The following is a 22040-nucleotide window of genomic DNA, read 5'->3' as shown; positions in this document are numbered from 1 at the left end:
TGTAGCTGGAATAAGGTAACTCTTTTCCAGATTCACTTTCCAACCATGGGAACGTAGAAAAGACAACAAGATCTCTGTATGAGAGTTTGCTTGTTGAAAAGATGGCGCCTGAACCAAAATGTTGTCCAGGTAGGGCGCTACAGCAATTCCCTGAGACCTGATCACTGCTAAAAGAGCCCCCAGAACCTTTGAGAAAATTTTGGGAGCTGTGGCAAGGCCAAATGGAAGAGCAACAAACTAAAAGGCAAATCTCAGGAATTTGTGATGATCCCTGTGGATGGGAACATGAAGATACGCATCCTTCAAATCTATGGTCATCATGAACTGACCCTCTTGTACCAGAGGAAGAATGGAATGAATAGTTTCCATTTTGAAAGATGGTACCCTGAGAAACTTGTTGAGACACTTTAGATCTAAAATGGGTTGAAAAGTTCTCACTTTTTTGGGAACCACGAACAGGTTTGAATAAAATCCTAGACACTGTTCCCTTATTGGAACTGGAACAATCACTCACACCCAGGTAAAAAAAGGTCCTGAACACAGTTCAAGAATGCCTCACTATCTACAGATAGTCTTGAAAGGTGGAACATGCCCTAGGGAAGAAAGGATTTTAATTCTATTTTGTAACCTTGAGATACTATGTCCACAGCCCAAGGATCTAGGACATCTCATATCCAGGCTTGACAAAACAGGGAAAGTCTGCCCCCCACCGGATCCGATCCCGGACCAGGGGAAAAGCCTTCATGCTGACTTAGAATCAGCTGTGGGCTTCTTAGACTGCTTCTCTTTGTTCCAAGACTGGTTGGATTTCCAAGAATTGCAATGATAGGAGAATAGTCTGGCACTGTGAAAGTAGTGGTACAGGAAAAAGGAATATAGTAATTCCTGGTGCTAACCCTTATATTAGATACATAAAGAGGGGTAGGGTGAGGGCTGGCTAAGAAGGGGTTAATTAAGCACTCATTCCTGTATTACGTATTGTGTATGTTGATACATTCAACTATGACTAAATAATTACTAATTAAAACTTATAATTTATTTAAACCACTTAAAATAAAAAACCATAGACACAAGAACCCACACAGGGGTTTTTAACTAAGTAACTCCACACACACACTAGTATTAAACCTACTGCAATATACCCAGACCATGCGCACAGAGTCCACCACCCCCCTGTATTCCTGGCCAGTAACTGGATACGCTGGCTTCAGGTGACAGGGATGGTTTCTCTACTGTGCGCACACGTCCCTTGCAGAAGGTTAACTATGGCAGGAGTAGCCAAATACAAATTAAAAAGCAGCTATATGTAATAGTCTACTATTAGTGCACAAACGCGTTTCGGCCGAGTAGCGGCCTTTCTCAATGTGCCGATTGTAAGAAATGACAAGCCGAGTGTCTCATCACTCGTAACTTATATATCCACCTCTACCGCGATTTGCCCAATCAAAGCGTGCCTGTAATACACGCCCTCCCTTAGACGAATCACGCTCGATATGTTACTATCTGCTGTGAAGTAAGACGGAGTTACCGATTGGTTGTTGCAACTTCCGTGCACATCCAATCACTTTTAGCCATTTACGTCCGAACTGTAAAGCTATAATCAACATGTAAATGGATATATGGATATCGGTAAATGAGATCACTTACATAGTCGTTTCTATGTGCACCCAAAATGTTAATTCAAATGCTGATTATGTCTTTAAATCTTTATTTAGCATGGCGGTATAACGTTAGTCTATACACTCCATGTCTAACACTTCCTGATCTCAAAGACACATAGCGGTTCAAAGTTAGAGTATACCTATTGATACTAAAATAGTTAATGTAAAAAGCATTGGAAGAACTAGTCTTTGTTTCATTTAAGATGAGTCAATAGTGTGTAGATGTTATTATCTCCTTATTATTAGTTGATCTACACTTTATTTGTCACCGATAGGTGTAGTCGTGAGTTTCACCATGCAAACTAATGAATGGTACACCGCTTGGTATTTACCTAAATACAGTCCCCAAACATTGCCAGATAATTACCTCAAAACTATTCCCTAAGGGAGAAAAAATTGAGCACAATGAAAGTCATCCTATACATAATATATCCTCTGTCATTGATATTATCATATATGCATAACATGTTTGGGCGACTACATGCCCTTAATTATGCGTTGTGTATAATGAGACTAGAGGGAGGTATAGGTCGATGTGAACAATAAGGTTTAATATTTTACAGATATCATTGTGAGCGAAAATCTTATAATTGACTCATTAAAAAAACACAAAAGAACAAAAAGCACACACACAATTACATTAATTGTATCTAGGAAGCCTCTAATGAAATTTAAATTTCTGGGTGCACATGAGAAAGCGACTTATTGATGGTTATCCTGATGTGTCATATTTATACAAAGAATAAAAGGGTTGGAAATACATAAAGTAGTGTAAATTAAAATATATGTTCAGCAAACTTTTAGCATCAGAGAAAGGCCCAAAAATTGTTATTCTCATTCATGCCATTAGGCATGACAGCATTTAGATTAAATATCCATCTTGCTTCTTTTTTAAGAAGTATTTTTTCCATATCTTTCCCACGTATACCTGGACGTATTGTTTCTAGTCCCCAGCATTGAAATGTGTTAGTTTTGCCTTTGTGATGATGTAAAAAGTGCCTCGCAACACTGGTGATTTGTTTGCCTTTTTCTACATCCTTTGCTGCATTTCTTATATTGCTAAGATGTTCAGTAATTCTAAGGGAGGAAACTTTAGTTTTTCATAATAATCTCGTACAGTTTACCAAATACATCACCCACTGGTCCAGGTATATAGATGATATCTTTTTTGTATGGGAGGGCTCTATAGAACTACTCCATGAATTTATCTCTACCCTCAATGATAACCCTTTTGGACTATATCTGACTATGACACATGATGTTAAGAAAGTAGAATTCCTAGATTTAACGATCAACAAGGGTGATTATAATCTAGAGACGGAAACCTTTAGAAAACCTACGGCTACTAACAATATTCTGAATGCAAATAGCTTTCACCACCCCAACACTATCAGGAGTTTACCTTATGGGGAATATCTAAGGATCCGCAGAAATTCAACCTCATTAGACTCTTTCAAAAGGGCTGCAAATGAACTAAGGGAGAGATTACTATTGAGGGGTTATTCAAGAAAATCTCTTAAGAGGGCCTATCAGAAAGCATTAAAAAAAGACAGAGAGGAGCTTCTTAAACCAAAAAAGAAAGAGGAAAATTCCAACCCAGTTAGATTCATCTCTACATATTGTAGTCAAAGCCAACAGGTGTCTAACATATTATCAAAACATTGGCATATTCTACAATTAGATGAACAACTAAACTCTACTATCCCACAGAAACCATTATGTACCTATAGACGTGCCAACAATTTAAGTGATCAACTAACTTGCAGCCACTTTGATAGAAATGCCAAAAAAGCCCCATTATATAAAGGTTCCATAGCATGCGGTAACTGTAAAAACTGCATATATATGGTTAAAAAGAAATATATGATGGATAGGTTCAATAAAAAATGGACAATTCAGAATCACATTACTTGTAAAACCTCAAATGTGATTTACTGTTTATCCTGCAGCTGTAATGGTTGTTTTTATGTAGGCATGACTACAAGGCAAATGGGTGTTAGAATTACTGAACATCTTAGCAATATAAGAAATGCAGCAAAGGATGTAGAAAAAGGCAAACAAATCACCAGTGTTGCGAGGCACTTTTTACATCATCACAAAGGCAAAACTAACACATTTCAATGCTGGGGACTAGAAACAATACGTCCAGGTATACGTGGGAAAGATATGGAAAAAATACTTCTTAAAAAAGAAGCAAGATGGATATTTAATCTAAATGCTGTCATGCCTAATGGCATGAATGAGAATAACAATTTTTGGGCCTTTCTCTGATGCTATAAGTTTGCTGAACATATAGTTTAATTTACACTACTTTATGTATTTCCAACCCTTTTATTCTTTGTATAAATATGACACATCAGGATAACCATCAATAAGTCGCTTTCACATGTGCACCCAGAAATTTAAATTTCATTAGAGGCTTCCTAGATACAATTAATGTAATTGTGTGTGTGCTTTTTGTTCTTTTGTGTTTTTTTAATGAGTCAATTATAAGATTTTCGCTCACAATGATATCTGTAAAATATTAAACCTTATTGTTCACATCGACCTATACCTCCCTCTAGTCTCATTATACACAACGCATAATTAAGGGCATGTAGTCGCCCAAACATGTTATGCATATATGATAATATCAATGACAGAGGATATATTATGTATAGGATGACTTTCATTGTGCTCAATTTTTTCTCCCTTAGGGAATAGTTTTGAGGTAATTATCTGGCAATGTTTGGGGACTGTATTTAGGTAAATACCAAGCGGTGTACCATTCATTAGTTTGCATGGTGAAACTCACGACTACACCTATCGGTGACAAATAAAGTGTAGATCAACTAATAATAAGGAGATAATAACATCTACACACTATTGACTCATCTTAAATGAAACAAAGACTAGTTCTTCCAATGCTTTTTACATTAACTATTTTAGTATCAATAGGTATACTCTAACTTTGAACCGCTATGTGTCTTTGAGATCAGGAAGTGTTAGACATGGAGTGTATAGACTAACGTTATACCGCCATGCTAAATAAAGATTTAAAGACATAATCAGCATTTGAATTAACATTTTGGGTGCACATAGAAACGACTATGTAAGTGATCTCATTTACCGATATCCATATATCCATTTACATGTTGATTATAGCTTTACAGTTCGGACGTAAATGGCTAAAAGTGATTGGATGTGCACGGAAGTTGCAACAACCAATCGGTAACTCCGTCTTACTTCACAGCAGATAGTAACATATCGAGCGTGATTCGTCTAAGGGAGGGCGTGTATTACAGGCACGCTTTGATTGGGCAAATCGCGGTAGAGGTGGATATATAAGTTACGAGTGATGAGACACTCGGCTTGTCATTTCTTACAATCGGCACATTGAGAAAGGCCGCTACTCGGCCGAAACGCGTTTGTGCACTAATAGTAGACTATTACATATAGCTGCTTTTTAATTTGTATTTGGCTACTCCTGCCATAGTTAACCTTCTGCAAGGGACGTGTGCGCACAGTAGAGAAACCATCCCTGTCACCTGAAGCCAGCGTATCCAGTTACTGGCCAGGAATACAGGGGGGTGGTGGACTCTGTGCGCATGGTCTGGGTATATTGCAGTAGGTTTAATACTAGTGTGTGTGTGGAGTTACTTAGTTAAAAAACCCCTGTGTGGGTTCTTGTGTCTATGGTTTTTTATTTTAAGTGGTTTAAATAAATTATAAGTTTTAATTAGTAATTATTTAGTCATAGTTGAATGTATCAACATACACAATACGTAATACAGGAATGAGTGCTTAATTAACCCCTTCTTAGCCAGCCCTCACCCTACCCCTCTTTATGGATTTCCAAGAAGGCATGAAATTTTCCTGCTTGGAAGAGGAAGACTTCTGACCTCTGAAGTTACGAAAGGAACGTAAATTACTTTGGTGTCCCTTAGGTCTATTCTTCTTATCTTGAGGAAGAAAAGACCCCTTTCCACCCGTAATTTCAGAAATAGTTTCTGCCACACCAGGTCCAAACAAGGTCTCACCCTTATAAGGAAGCACCAAAATCTTAGGCTTGGAGCTAACATCAGCCGACCAAGATTTAAGCCTCAAAGCCCTGCGGGCTAAGACAGTGAAACCAGACATCTTGGCTCCTAGTCTGATAACTTGCATGTTAGCATCAGAAATAAAGGAATTGGATAATTTGAGAGTCTTAATCCTATCCTGGATTTCCTCTAACACAGACTCTTCTAAAATAGAGTCAGACAAGGCATTGCATCAATAAGATGCTGCACTTGCTACAGTGGTAATACAAACTGCAGGTTGCCATTGAAGACCCTGATGTACATACATTTTTTTTTAAATAAAAACTCAAATTTCTTGTCCATGGGATCCTTAAAAGAACAACTATCCTCTATAGGGATCGTAGTTCTCTTAGCCAGAGTAGAAATAGCTCCTTCACTTTAGGCACTGTGCGCCATGAATCCTTAATAGAATCAGCAACAGGAAACATCTTTTTAAAAATAGAAGAAGGGGAAAAAAGGAGTCCCTGGCTTCTCCCATTCCTCTGAAATAATCTCTGTCACATGGTCAGGAACAGGAAACACTTCCACGGAGGAAGGAACATCATAGTATTTATTAAGTTTACTAGATTTCTTAGGGTTGACAACAACAGAAGAATCAGAGTCATCCAAAGTAGCCAATACCTCCTTCAACAGGAGAAAAGGTGTTCAAGCTTAAATCTGAAGTTAACTTCTTCAGTATCAGGCAAAGGAGTTACACTGTCTGAATCTGAGATCTCACCCTCAGAAGTTACCGAGGTATCCTCCCCTTTAGACTTATGAGGAAGGACAACCTGCGTATTAGCAGCTGAAACAGACACCTTAGCATCTGATAAATGCTTAGTCTTCCTCTTGCGTTTCCCTGAAACAGGAAAAGATAATGCCGCAGATACTGCAGAAGATATCTGAGTAGCAAAATCTGCAGGCAAATAAACTCCTCCAGGAGGCTGAGAGGAACTGCAGGGCATTGTATGTGAAACCAATTAAGCTTGGGACGTTTGAGGAGAAAGCTGTGGCATTGCCTGAACAACATCATCCTGAGAGACTTTATTGGGCTCAGAGAGCAACAACTTATAAATTCAAGAGTTCTAGCTAAGCATGCAGCACAGAATTGCATAGGCAAAAAAAATGTTACTGTCACTTTAAGAAACATAGAGCAAGAAAATAAGCAAACAGAGCCAGCTGTGACCCTCATGCTTAAAAAACTTTCAGCTAGAAAAATAACTGATACAGGACTTCTGCACCTCAGCCAAACTGAGGTGTCTTACCTGACCTCGCAACAAACTCTGTCTCATTATACAGTGCCTGCCCTCTGCCAGAAAATGCCCTAAATAAAGGATATTTATGTCCCATAAAAAGATGCAGCTAAAATTACCTAAGTGCCAATCTCCAATACCTAGAGACAAAAAGGCACTTACCTGCAATCCAGCTGTCTGACAGGGAGACAGCTCATCAGGTGTGAAAGGACAGAAACTCCTTACAGAGACCTGAGGAAAAAAGAAAGAGCAGAGTAACCTAACTCTGGCTTTCTATACCAAGGGCAGCAATATGTTAGGAAACAAAGTAAGCACAACCTTACAACTTCCTAACTGCTTAAAAGCCACCACTACTCTACTGAAGAGATTAACGTGGACTACCGCTAAACCCCAAATCTTGCTTGAAGCGAAAAGAAATCCAATTTTTCTTCAGACACCAAAACTTCACCTACTCCATTGACAGAGGCAAAGAGAATGACTGGGGATTATGGGTAGGGGAGTTACATTTAACAGCTTTGCTATGGTGCTTTTTGCCTCCTCCTGCTGGCCAGGAGTGATATTCCCACTATTAATTGAATGATGTTGTGGACTCTTCATATCTTAGGAAAGAAAGTGTGTTTTTTCATTTGTTGGTGAGAAAAACGGTATATAATATGTGTGGGTACAGTAAAAGAGGAAAATTACAGCTAAACACAAACACTGCAGAAATGTAAAAACAGCTCTGATCCCTAACAGTAAGAAAAAAAATTTGAAAAATTGTCTGGTCACTAAGGGGTTAAATGATTTTCAAACATTTTTTCTGCAATGGTGTGCTTATTGCTGGTATATGCTATGAGATGAATGTTCCTTTAATTAGAATTTTGTAATATTTGGTTTTACAGGTCTAACTTAAAGGGATATTAAACCCACATTTTTTCTTTCTAATTTACTCCCATTATCAATTTTTCTTCATTCTCTTGCTATCTTTATTTGAAAAGCAGGAATCTAAGCTTAGGAGCCAACCTATTTTGGTAAAAAAAAAATGTTTTTGCAAATTTCAGGTTTTCTTTACAGCAAAAGTGTCTGTCAGTAAAAACATTTAGCTGAACATTTATTCTAGACGAGATAAACAAAAATAAACTTCACCCTCAGCTTCATCGCTTATTTTATCCGGAGTGTCTTCCTTCACTAATGGCGTCCTCATGGTTTTTATTTTGACACTTTGCTGACAGCACCATGGCACACTCCTCCGCTTTTCTTTTGTCTGACTCTGTGAAATGTTGGTAAGCCACCTATCTCCGTGTTCGTGAATAAAGAGAGGGTTAATAATACAAAGAGCTCCATTTTCTGAAGTCACTTGTATAGAGCAGAAATGCTGGGACAGCTTATTGCCGGGTGACAAATCTGCTTTCATAGTTTGTAAGGCAAATTCTTTAGAAACGTGATCCACCGTCATGCAATCTGAAATGTAAAAATATTATAAAATGTTAACCTGTGATTCATTGTGATATATAAAACAGGTTATTGTTTATGTAGTAGACATAAAAAAAATATATACAACAGTATACAAAACGTGCAAACAAGGCAAGAAATAGCTACTCCCCTTCAGATGCAACCGCAACCTGCTCCAGAGTCCAGTGTCTCCTTGACCGTGTAGTAAAATGTCTTATGACTGTGCAGGTTAATTTGGTTCCTTCATTAATGATGCAAAGGTATTTTATCAAATAGGATCTAGTTAGTATGGACAACCATTATATTTTCTAATAAATTAACAATCAGCTAGATTACGAGTTTTGAGCGCTATAGGGATTTTAACGACTGCCACAAAAGCGACATTATTTCACTTTCCTATAGCGCTGGTATTACGAGTTCTAAAAAAGCAGGCTTGTGCAGGCAAAATGGTTGTGTTGAGCTCTACACCGCATCGAAAACAAGCGCTGCTTTGACGTCAATGGGGAGAGCCGGCAAAAAAAAGTCTAACACCTGCGAATGAAAAGCTCCGTAACGCAGCCCCATTGATGTCTATGGGGAAAAAAAACTAATGTTTAAACCTAACACCCTAACATAAACCCTGAGTCTAAACACTCCTAATCTGCTGCCGCCGACATCGCCGCCACCTACATACAGTTATTGATCCCTAATCTGCCGCCCCCAACATAGCCGCCACCTACATACAGTTATTAACCCCTAATCTGCTGCCCCCAACATCGCCGCCACCTACATAAAACTATTAACCCTAATCTGTCGCTACCGATGTTGCCACCACTATACTAAAGTTATTAACCCCTAAACCTCTGGCTTCCCACATCACTACCACTAAATAAATCCATTAACCCCTAAACCTAACCCTAACGTAACCCTAACCCTAACGTAACTCTAAGCCTAACACCCCCTAAGTTTAACAAAAATACAGCTAAACTAAAGTTACAATTATTAACTAAATAATACCTATTTAAAACTAAATACATACTTACTTGTGAAATAAAACCTAAGCTAGCTACAATATAACTAATAGTTATATTGTAGCTAGCGTAGGTTTTATTTTTATTTCACAGGTAAGTTTGTATTTATTTTAACTAGGTAGACTAGTTAGTAAATAGTTATTAACTATTTACTAACTACATAGTTAAAATAAATACAAACTTACCTGTGAAATAAAACCTAGCCTGCCTTACACTAAAACCTAACATTACAAAAAAAATAAACACTAAAATTACTAAAAATAAAAATTACTAAATTACATAAAAAAACAAACACTGAATTACAAAAAATAAGAAACAAATTATCAAAAATAAATAAGAATTACATCTAATCTAATAGCCCTATCAAAATAAAAAAGCCCACCCAAAATAAAAATAAACCCTAGCCTACAATAAATTACCAATGACCCGTAAAAGGGCTTTTTGTGGGGCATTGCCCCAAAGATAACAGCTCTTTTACCTGTAAAAAAAATACAAAACACCCCCAACAGTAAAACCCACAACCAACCCATCCAAATAAAATTACTATCTAAAAAAAACCTAAGCTCCTCATTGCCCTGAAAATGGCATTTGTATGGGCATTGCCCTTAAAAGGACATTTAGCTCTTTTACATGCCCAGACCCTAAACTAAAAATAAAACCCACCCAAAAAACCCTTAAAAAACCTAACACTAACCCCCGACGATCCACTTACAGTTCTTAAAGTCCCGCTTGAAGGATCCATCCAGCCGGCGAAGTAATCATCCAAGCTGCAAGAAGTCTTCATCCAGGCGGCCCCTTCTAACTTCATCCATCCGGTGAAGTCCTCATCCAGGCGGCAAGAAGTCTTCATCCAGATGGCATCTTCTATCTTCATCCATTCAGCGCAGAGCGGGTTCATCCTGAAGACATCTGGCACGGAGCAGCCTCTTCATAAGGTCTTGGCCATACACTGGAACTTCAATGCAAGTGACGTCATCCAAGATGGCGTCCCTTGCATTCCTATTGGCTGAACGATTTCAATCAACCAATAGGATTAGAGCGCTAAAATCCTATTGGCTGTTCCAATCAGCCAATAGGATTGAGCTCTCATTTTAGTATATTTCGTTGTGGGGGCTTTCGGTTTAGGGGTTAATAGTTTATTTTAGTATATCTCATAGTGGCGGGCTTGCGGTTTAGGGATTAATTGGTTTATTATGGCGGACGGCAGATTAGGGGTAAATAATATTTTAATAGAGTTTTTGATGTGGGAGGGTGGCGGTTTAGAGGTTGATAACTTTATTATAGTGGCGACAATGTCGGGGAGCGGCGGAATAGGAGTTAATACATTTTAATAGTGGCGGCAATGTCGGGAGCGGCAGATTAGGGGTTAATAAATTTATTATAGTGTTTGCGATGTGGGAGGGCCTCAGTTTAGGGGTTAATAGGTAGTTTATGGGTGTTAGTGTACTTTGTAACACTTTAGTTATGAGTTTTTAGATGGTGGTACGGATCTTGTGGTTATAGAGTGTACCGCTCACTTTTTGGCCTCCCAGGCAAACTCGTAATACCAGCGCTATGGGAGTCCCATTGAAAAAGGACTTTTTTAAAAGTGTGGTACTGACGTTGAGTGACAGGCTAAAAGGTGTGCGGTACACCTATACTGACAAGACTCGTAATAGCAGCGTTAGGGAAAATAAAGCATTATGGACCATAACGCTGCTTTTTCACTCATAACTCCAAACTCATAATCTAGCTGATAGTTAATAGTTAAAGTGCCATAAAACATGTTGAGATCTGTGCATATTCTAAAAGGGCTAATTAAGTAAAAAATAGTTTGCATAAAAAAAATTGTTTAAAAATTGCTGGCAAGTATTTTAAAATAATTTTCAAAAATAAGCAAAATGACTTACATAGCTGTGCTTTCTGGAGTAGACTGATCCACCCCCCTTATCAGTGTTTAACATCAGAAACACAGGCATTGTATTTTAACTGAGTTCACAACAGCTTATTTGCTTCTAGCATCTAGCAAATACAAGAGAGGCGCCTCATGTGTGTATCAGTCACCAAATAGACAAATTAGATAGAAAATGTCAAACACAGGGTACTCACATTTCCATAGAGCACCCATATGTGCTAGTAGACACAGGCTGGCAGTATAAAGGTGTGTCAGCTCGCTTCCTCCCGACAGCTGCATGTAGCCCAGGGACAGCTCAAACACACAGTGATGAACCAAACAGTAGGCTCAACACATGTGTGCACCTGGCAATTAGGGCTTGTAAACACTGTTGTAGTTTAAAGGACCAGTCAACACATTAGATTTGCATAATCAACAAATGCAAGATAAAAAGACAATGCAATAGCACTTAGTCTGAACTTCAAATGATTAGTAGATTTTATTATAGCAAATTTCAAAGTTATGTATATTTCCACTCCCCTTGTACCATGTGATAGCAATCAGCCATCACAAATGCATATACGTATAGTCTGTGATTTCTTGCACATGCTCAGTAGGATCTGGTGACTCAAAAATTGTAAATATAAAAGACTGCACATTTTTTTTAATGGAAGTAAATTGGAAAGTTGTTTAAAATTACATGCTGTAACTGAATCATCAAAATGTAATTTAACCTGAGTGTCCCTTTAAATACTGATTTATTATAACCATATAAAATTCAAACAATACAGTGTTAAAAGCTGCTTTACTAACACATAATTAAGGGTGCTCTATGGAAATGTGAGTACCCTGTGTTTGACATTTTCTATCTGATTTGTCTATTTGGTGACTGATACACACATGAGTCACCTCTCTTGTATTTGCTAGATGCTGTTGTTTTATGCCATTACATTCGTGTGAAGAGGAGTGCAGCCACTGTGATCCTGAAATTGCTACAGGAAATTTAACCCCTGATGAACTGACAATACATGGGAGTTCAGGAGCTTTAACCTCTGATGAACTGACAATATATGGGAGTTCAGTATATCCTGTGACTAGGGTTATTGTTGTGTATCATTATCTGTATATACTTTATTTCACCTTGTATGTTTTATATATTCTATCGTTAAGCGCCCCCTATAGAGCCATTTTTATAGTTCTTGTTGAATTATTTGCTTTTATGCATGCTCCAGCAGATAATGGCTGTTAAAGTCTTGTATTCTACCATATCAATGGTGGATATATATGCAGTCATAAAAGGAATTATGTGGGGGGAGTTAGAGTTGTACAATTCGGACACTTAAAAGAAAGGGTTAATGGCGAGGCACTGCAGTATAAATTTGCAGGTAAAGTAATTAAAGTGCATATTATTATATTTTGTCTCTATCCCAACTTGTTTTATGTCCCTTTAATGTTAATGTTTCCCCTAATTATATTAGACATAAAGGGACATGATGCCCTTTACAACTAGAATTACTCAATTTGAAACATTTTTAAAACATGTAAAACTTGCACATTTTCAATAAACTTGTATAAATATTTAAGTATGATGCTGATTCTAATATCTTAAACATAAAAGGTACCTATAAATATGAATATAAAATAAGTTGAATCTTAAAATATTATATATTAAAGTAATAAAAAACCTGACAGGAGTTATTCATATTTTACCTTCTAATGTTCTTCACATACAGAAATGTTTTATTTTTATTGTAAATATATATTACTATATATATCTGTATATGCCTATACCTATATATCTATTCCTAAAGATATATAGGTATAGATCTCTATTTTACATTAACTTCAGATATACATAGAAATATATGTTCAATAATAAAAATTATTTTTTTTCTATCTGAAGAACATAGGAATGTAAAATAAGCGTAATGTGTTTTGGGCTTTACGCTTTAAGTCTAATGTGATGTTGGGTTAGCACACATGAAGAATTAATCATCTTGAAATATTAAATAGAAAATATTAAAACAATATTATTAATAATTATTAAAAATTATTAAACATACTGTAATATATATATATATATATATATATATATATGTATATTCTATTGATTTTTTTTTTTTTACAGTATTTATAATAATTTATATATGATATGTATATATATATATACTATATAGCTCTTTGCAGTCAAAAACCTTATACCATATACCTTTGAGCCCTTATAACTTGTTTTTATATTTATATGAATAATTTTTATCAGATAGCGTTTATATGAGTGCAACTGTAATTTTAAAAGTATTTATTTTGTGTTTAGTGCAACTTTTTTAACGCACTACCCATTACACAAAGTCTTTAGTCACGCTAACCCTATGAGCGTAAAATGCTATTTAATTCTTGCAATCACGTTTACTTTCAACTTGTAATACGAGCACTATTTCCGTTACATGAAAAAAGCCGATATCGCTCGTGTGCAACAGTTAGTGCGCCACTTGTAATATAGCCCACATTCAGAAATTAACATCTTAAATTTAATTCTAAAAACTACCAAGTTTCTAAACTTTAAAAAAATTGGGGTAGGGTTTACATTTAACACCTAACAGATTTTTTTGTTTAAAATGGAATGATGGTATCTGTAAACCTACATCAAACAGAATCCGAAAGTTTGCCATTTAAACTTTGCACAAACTTTGTAAATATTTATTATGTTACCTAGTAATGATGGAGTCACGTTTTAAATGTTGTTTTATTGGAGGGTTATAAAAAATATATGTCATTTCCTGTTGCAGTTACTTTAAAGGCTCTTCTAAAAAAAATCGTTTTATTCCTGACTGAAGTACAGATATTTTTAAAAAGAATCTTGGGCGTATCAGGGGCGCGATCCGATATAGATCGCAGTTTGCGGCGCAAGCGAGGGAACCGGCGTCGCCCGCAGTTTCAGCTCGCAACTCGAGCCATCCCATATAAGTCGTCGTCAGATGCTAACGTGCCGTAAGTCTCACAAACCAGCGATGTCCAGAAATCTGCGCAAGTACAAATTTCTGGCATCGCCAGTGACTTGCGGCACGTTAGAAACTGCCGGCGCCTATAAAACCTGACTAAAGTTTAAAACACCCGCACTGTCTAACACGCCTCCCTAACATAGCCCGCACTGTCTAACACGCCTCCCTAACATAGCCCGCACTGTCTAACACGCCTCCCTAACATAGCCCGCACTGTCTAACCCTCTATCCGCTATCCCCCCTCACTAGCCTAACAATAAAAAAGCTATTAACCCCTAAACCGCCGCTCCTTTACCCCGCCGCAACCTAATAAAGTTATTAACCCCTAAACCGCCTCTCCCGTACCCCGCCGCCAGCTATATTATATCTATAACCCCCTAAAGTGAGCCCCTAACACCGCCGCCATCTATATTAAAATTATTAACCCCTAATGTAAGCCCCTTACACCGCCGCCATCTCTATTAAAATGATTAACCCCTAATTTAATCTACCTACCCCGCCGCCAGCTATATTATCTATATTAACCCTAAGTATATTATAGTTAATATAGGTATTACATTATATATATTAACTATATTAACCCTAATTATATTAGGGTTAATATAGTTAATATAGTTACTATAGTATTTATATTAACTATATTAACTCTATCTAACCCTAACTAAATTTATATTAAATTAATCTAATTCATTTATAAACTAAAATATACCTATTTAAATCTAAATACTTACCTATAAAATAAACCCTAAGATAGCTACAATATAATTAATAATTACATTGTAGCTATGTGAGGGTTAATATTTATTTTACAGGTAAATAGTTAATTATTTTAACTAGGTATAATAGATATTAAATATTTATTAACTATTTAATATCTACCTAGTTAAAATAATTACCCAATTACCTGTAAAATAAATCCTAACCTAAGTTACAAATACACCTACACTATCAATAAATTTAATAAACTACAAACATCTATCTAAAAATACAATTAAATTAACTAAACTAAATTACAAAAAAAAACAAACACTAAATTACAAAAAATAAAAAAAAGATTACAAGATTTTTAAGCTAATTACACCTATTCTAAGCCCCCTAATAAAATAATAAACCCCCAAAATAAAAAAAATTCCCTGCCCTATTCTAAATTAAACAAATTTCAAAGCTCTTTACCTTACCAGCCCTTAAAAGGGCCTTTTGTGGGGCATGCCCCAAAGAATTCAGCTCTTTTGCATTCAACAAATACAATCCCCCCCCCATTACAACCCACCACCCACATACCCCTATTCTAAACCCACCCAAACCCCCCTTAAAAAAGCCTAACACTACCCCCCTGAAGATCTCCCTACCTTGTCTTCACCACACCGGGCCGAACTCCTGATCCGGTCCGGGCGATGTCTTCCTCCAAGCGGCAAAGAAGAATTCTTCCTCCGGCGATGTCATCCTCCAAGCGGCAAAGAAGAATTCTTCCTCCGGCGACGTCTTCCTCCAAGCGGCAGCAAAGTCTTCATTCTTCCGGCGGCATCTTCAATCTTCTTTCTTCGCTCCGCCGCCGCGGAGCATCCATCCCGGCCGACTGCTGAACTTGGAATGAGGTACCTTTAAATGACGTCATCCAAGATGGCGTCCGCCGAATTCCGATTGGCTGATAGGATTCTATCAGCCAATCGGAATTAAGTTAAAAAAATCTGATTGGCTTATTGAATCAGCCAATCAGATTCAAGTTCAATCCGATTGGCTGATCCAATCAGCCAATCAGATTGAGCTCGCATTCTATTGGCTGTTCCGATCAGCCAATAGAATGCGAGCTCAATCTGATTGGCTGATTGGATCAGCCAATCGGATTGAACTTGAATCTGATTGGCTGATTCAATAAGCCAATCAGATTTTTTTAACTTAATTCCGATTGGCTGATATAATCCTATCAGCCAATCGGAATTCGGCGGACGCCATCTTGGATGACGTCATTTAAAGGTACCTCATTCCAAGTTCAGCAGTCGTTCGGGATGGATGCTCCGCGGCGGCGGAGCGAAGAAAGAAGATTGAAGATGCCGCCGGAAGAATGAAGACTTTGCTGCCGCTTGGAGGAAGACGTCGCCGGAGGAAGAATTCTTCTTTGCCGCTTGGAGGATGACATCGCCGGAGGAAGAATTCTTCTTTGCCGCTTGGAGGAAGACATCGCCCGGATCGGATCAGGAGTTCGGCCCGGTGTGGTGAAGACAAGGTAGGGAGATCTTCAGGGGGGTAGTGTTAGGCTTTTTTAAGGGGGGTTTGGGTGGGTTTAGAATAGGGGTATGTGGGTGGTGGGTTGTAATGGGGGGCGGGGGGATTGTATTTGTTGAATGCAAAAGAGCTGAATTCTTTGGGGCATGCCCCACAAAAGGCCCTTTTAAGGGCTGGTAAGGTAAAGAGCTTTGAAATTTGTTTAATTTAGAATAGGGCAGGGATTTTTTTTTATTTTGGGGGTTTATTATTTTATTAGGGGGCTTAGAATAGGTGTAATTAGCTTAAATATCTTGTAATCTTTTTTTTATTTTTTGTAATTTAGTGTTTGTTTTTTTGTAATTTAGTTAATTTAATTGTATTTTTAGATAGATGTTTGTAGTTTATTAAATTTATTGATAGTGTAGGTGTATTTGTAACTTAGGTTAGGATTTATTTTACAGGTAATTGGGTAATTATTTTAACTAGGTAGATATTAAATAGTTAATAACTATTTAATATCTATTATACCTAGTTAAAATAATTAACAATTTACCTGTAAAATAAATATTAACCCTAACATAGCTACAATGTAATTATTAATTATATTGTAGCTATCTTAGGGTTTATTTTATAGGTAAGTATTTAGATTTAAATAGGAATATTTTAGTTTATAAATGAATTAGATTAATTTAATATAAATTTAGTTAGGGGTGTTAGGGTTAGATAGAGTTAATATAGTTAATATAAATACTATAGTAACTATATTAACTATATTAACCCTAATATAATTAGGGTTAATATAGTTAATATATATAATGTAATAACTATATTAACTATAATATACTTAGGGTTAATATAGATAATATAGCTGGCGGCGGGGTAGGTAGATTAAATTAGGGGTTAATCATTTTAATAGAGATGGCGGCGGTGTAAGGGGCTTACATTAGGGGTTAATAATATTAATATAGCTGGCGGCGGTATAGGGGGATTAGATTAGGGGTTAATAATTTTTATATAGGTGGCGGCGGTGTAAGGGGTCAGATTAGGGGATAGATAAGGTAGATGGCGGCGGTTTTAGAGGCTCACAGTAGGGGGTTAGTTTATGTAGATGGCGGCGGGGTCCGGGAGCGGCGGTTTAGGGGGTAATAACTTTATTAGGGATTTCGGGGGGGGGGATCGCGGTTGACAGGGAGATAGACATTGCGCATGCGTTAGGTGTTAGGTTTATTTTAGCAGATCGCGGTTGACAGGGAGATAGACATTGCGCATGCGTTAGGTGTTAGGTTTATTTTCTAGTTAGTTTAGGGAGTTACGGGGCTCCAATAGTCAGCGTAAGGCTTCTTACGGCTGCTTTTTGTGGCGAGGTGAAAATGGAGTAAGTTTTCTCCATTTTCGCCACGTAAGTCCTTACGCTGCATATTGGATACCAAACTGCGCTGGTTTGGTATACCTGCCTATGGCCCAAAAAACTACGGGCGACGGCAGAAATATACGCGCGTAACTTCTAGGTTACGCCGTATATAGGATACCAAATCAGCGTAAATATTGGCGTCGCCGGCTTTTGCGGGCGACGCTTTATATCGGATCGACCCCCAGGTGTAGGCAGATTTAGGATGTCCAGTCAACACATTATGATCATCCATGATACCAGTTACTTCAATGTATCGCTGTCTAGGTACAGCAGCTGACTTTTGTACTCTGTCTGGCTTTAGAGGACAGTCCCTTCTGTACACAAGAATTTCAAAAGCTACGAGATAAAAGTTCTCTAGAGATTAGATCACAAGTTTTGTAATAGATAAATAGAACTTTTGTAATGATTAAATCCTGTTCTTTATTTATTTACATGATAGAAAGACTTGTCTTGTTTAGTCATTTCCTGATAAAAAAATTATGACAGATAACACATAATATCTGGGTTAGACAAAAGATAATTTTATAAAGAAATAGAGGAGGTATCCTGATATCTGTAAACTATTACAGATAAAAAGTGCTAACCGAACAATATTGTTCATGAAAAATAACTACAAAGTATTGTGCAATGTTTCTTTTAAATGTTGAACTCAGATAGCTTTGAAGTTTAACATAACACAATTAACAAATTATCAGCTAGGACCATTTGTATATTGAGGCAGAACACTATTTTTTCCAAGCTTGAAAATGGCAGCTCCTTCATGTTCTATTGACCTGGTGTTTTGGAAGAACTAAGGGGGAAAAAGTCAAAACTCATGGGGAGCTTCTTATAGCACCCACATATATTGTCCTCTTGATCCTGCAGTGATGCCAGGAGCTTGGGGAGAGCAAACAGAACAGAGGGCACTAGTGCAAAAAATCTGTTTGGGCCCCCCAAAGGTAACTTAGTAGCAAAGAATCGTAATAATACACATACTACTCTGTATGATGATGAGGATAGACATACAGGTAGCTAGATAGCTAGATAGATAGATAGATAGATAGATAGATAGATAGATAGATAGATAAATATGATATAGATAGATAGATAGATAGATAGAAAGAAAGATAGATAGATGAATATGATAGATATAGATAGATAGAAAGATAGATAGATAGATAGATAGATAGATACATATGATATAGATAGATAGATAGATAGATAGATAGATAGATAGATAGATATGATAGCTAGATAGATAGAAAAAAGATTAGATAGATAGATAAATATGATTGATAGATAGATAGATAGATAGATAGATAGATAGATAGATAATAGATAGATAATAGATGGATAGATAATAGATAAATAGATATATAATAGATATATAGATAGATGATTGATTGATTGACAGATAGATAATAGATAAATAATAGATAGATAGATAGATAGATAGATAGATAGATAGATAGATAGATAAATAGATGATAATGATAGATAGATAGATCGATAGATAGATAATAGATAGAGAGATGATAATAGATAGAAAGATAGATAGATATGATAGATATGATAGCTAGGCAGATAGAAAAAAAAAGATTAGATAGATAAATATGATAGATAGATAGATAATAGATAGATAATAGATGGATAGATAATAGATAAATAGACAGATAATAAATATATAGATAGATGATTAATAAATAGATAATAGAGAAAAAATAGATATATAGATGATAGATAGATAGATAAATATGATAGATAGATAGATAGATAATTGATAGATAGATAGATAGATATGATAGATAGATAGATAGATAGATAGATAGATAGATAGATAGATAGATAGATAGATAGATAGATAGATAGAAAAAAAGATTAGCTAGATAGCTAGATAGATAAATATGATTGATAGATAGATAGATAGATAGATAGATAGATAGATAGATAGATAGATAGATAGATAGATAATAGATTGATAGATAATAGATAATAGATATATAGATAGATGATTGAATGATAGATAGATAGATAATAGATACATAATAGATATATAGATGATAGATAGATATGATATCTAGATAGATAGATAGAAAAAAGATTAGATATATAGATAGATAATAGATAGATAATAGATGGATAGATAATAGATAAATAGATAGCTAATAGATATATATATATATATATATATAGATGATTGATAGATAGATAGATAGATAGATAGATAGATAGATAGATTACAAACACATTTTTAAACTAACATATTGTTACCACTTCAACTAACCAGCTTATCAATTAATTACTTGAGAGGAAACATTGTGGATTAATAATTAATATAGTAAGTTAGAAAAAAACATTACAGAGATTGGTTAAACTAAAGGATCAATATGAAAAACTGTAAAAAGGACTAGAAAATCACAGCAAATTGAAGGAACTTAAGCTGCAACAACTATAAAAAAGTTTTTTTTAAATGTATGGTCTGTCTATATAAATAACATAAATGTATGGTCTGTCTATATAAATAACATACATGTATGGTCTGTCTATATAAATAACATAAATGTATGGTCTGTCTATATAAATAACATACATGTATGGTCTGTCTATATAAATAACATAAATGTATGGTCTGTCTATATAAATAACATAAATATATGGTCTGTCTATATAAATAACATAAATGTATGGTCTGTCTATATAAATAACATACATGTATGGTCTGTCTATATAAATAACATACATGTATGGTCTGTCTATATAAATAACATAAATGTATGGTCTGTCTATATAAATAACATAAATGTATGGTCTGTCTATATAAATAACATAAATGTATGGTCTGTCTATATAAATAACATAAATATATGGTCTGTCTATATAAATAACATACATGTATGGTCTGTCTATATAAATAACATACATGTATGGTCTGTCTATATAAATAACATACATGTATGGTCTGTCTATATAAATAACATAAATGTATGGTCTGTCTATATAAATAACATACATGTATGGTCTGTCTATATAAATAACATACATGTATGGTCTGTCTATATAAATAACATACATGTATGGTCTGTCTATATAAATAACATACATGTATGGTCTGTCTATATAAATAACATACATGTATGGTCTGTCTATATAAATAACATAAATGTATGGTCTGTCTATATAAATAACATACATGTATGGTCTGTCTATATAAATAACATACATGTATGGTCTGTGTATATAAATAACATAAATGTATGGTCTGTCTATATAAATTACAGGGCATAGGGGGGACAACACACAACAATCAAGAGAGGTACCCAGTACGGGGCAACCGCACGCAGACCAAATACAAATAAACAGTGTGGTTAACTTATCTTCAGTTACACTGACTAATGATCAAATAGATGTATTATCCCTAGGCCTAGGTTTTGCACCTACTACAAACTTCAACATCTTTCAGACACTAATAGATATTAATAAGTTTGTGAGGAACATCACATTAAAGAAACACTTTGCAGATGCCCCACATGAAAACGTTAACCTTGAACCGGATAGAGTTCACACTGCATCCAACATAGGTATAAACACCTTTTCAGAAATTTGTGACCTCATATCCCTCCAAAAACTTGCCACAGAGGACAACAGTGTCCCTGGAACACTCAATAGGGCGTTATCATTCAAAAATAAATCTACCTTCTACCCGATACAAAATAGAGGGCCAATAATAGAGACATTTCATTCACGAGTAGAATCAGATCTGCAGAAATTAAAAGAAACCACAGATAGAACAACTAACAACTTAACCAATAGACAATCTGAAGCACTAAGGTCATTACAACAACAACCAGATTTGGTAATTCGTCCATCAGATAAGGGGGGCACTATTGTAGTCCTAGATAGGAAAGACTATATATCAGAGGCTCTTAGACAGCTAAGTAATCCTTCAGATTACTCGCTCCTACTAAGGAATCCAACTAATGAGTACAAGAAATTGTTGTTTGATATTTTGGATGATGGCGTTGAACACGGTTTTATAGATGAAAATACAGCTGACTATCTTTATGTCAAATATCCTAAGATTCCAGTGTTTCATATGTTCCCTAAGGTCCACAAATCTCTCACTAACGTAAAGGGTCGTCCAATAGTTAGTGGTATAGATTCTATATTTGAAAGATTGTCCC

General features: G+C 35.9%; 1 protein-coding gene across 1 annotated transcript in view; it reads right to left on the bottom strand.

Annotated features, from left to right (window-relative positions):
• LOC128653307 (uncharacterized) overlaps positions 1 to 22040 on the bottom strand; it is an 83399-nt gene that overhangs the window by 49902 nt on the left and 11457 nt on the right. Inside the window, exon 2 of the mRNA XM_053706515.1 lies at positions 8077 to 8391. Coding sequence (XP_053562490.1) covers positions 8077 to 8386 — 310 coding nt within the window. The 5' untranslated portion in view covers positions 8387 to 8391. The remainder of the gene's footprint in view (positions 1 to 8076; positions 8392 to 22040) is intronic.

This window comes from Bombina bombina, chromosome 3, assembly GCF_027579735.1.
Source record: "Bombina bombina isolate aBomBom1 chromosome 3, aBomBom1.pri, whole genome shotgun sequence".
Taxonomy (NCBI): Eukaryota; Metazoa; Chordata; class Amphibia; order Anura; family Bombinatoridae; genus Bombina; species Bombina bombina.
The sequence above is the reverse complement of the archived record's forward strand: the minus strand, read 5'-3'. Positions and strand labels throughout refer to the sequence as shown.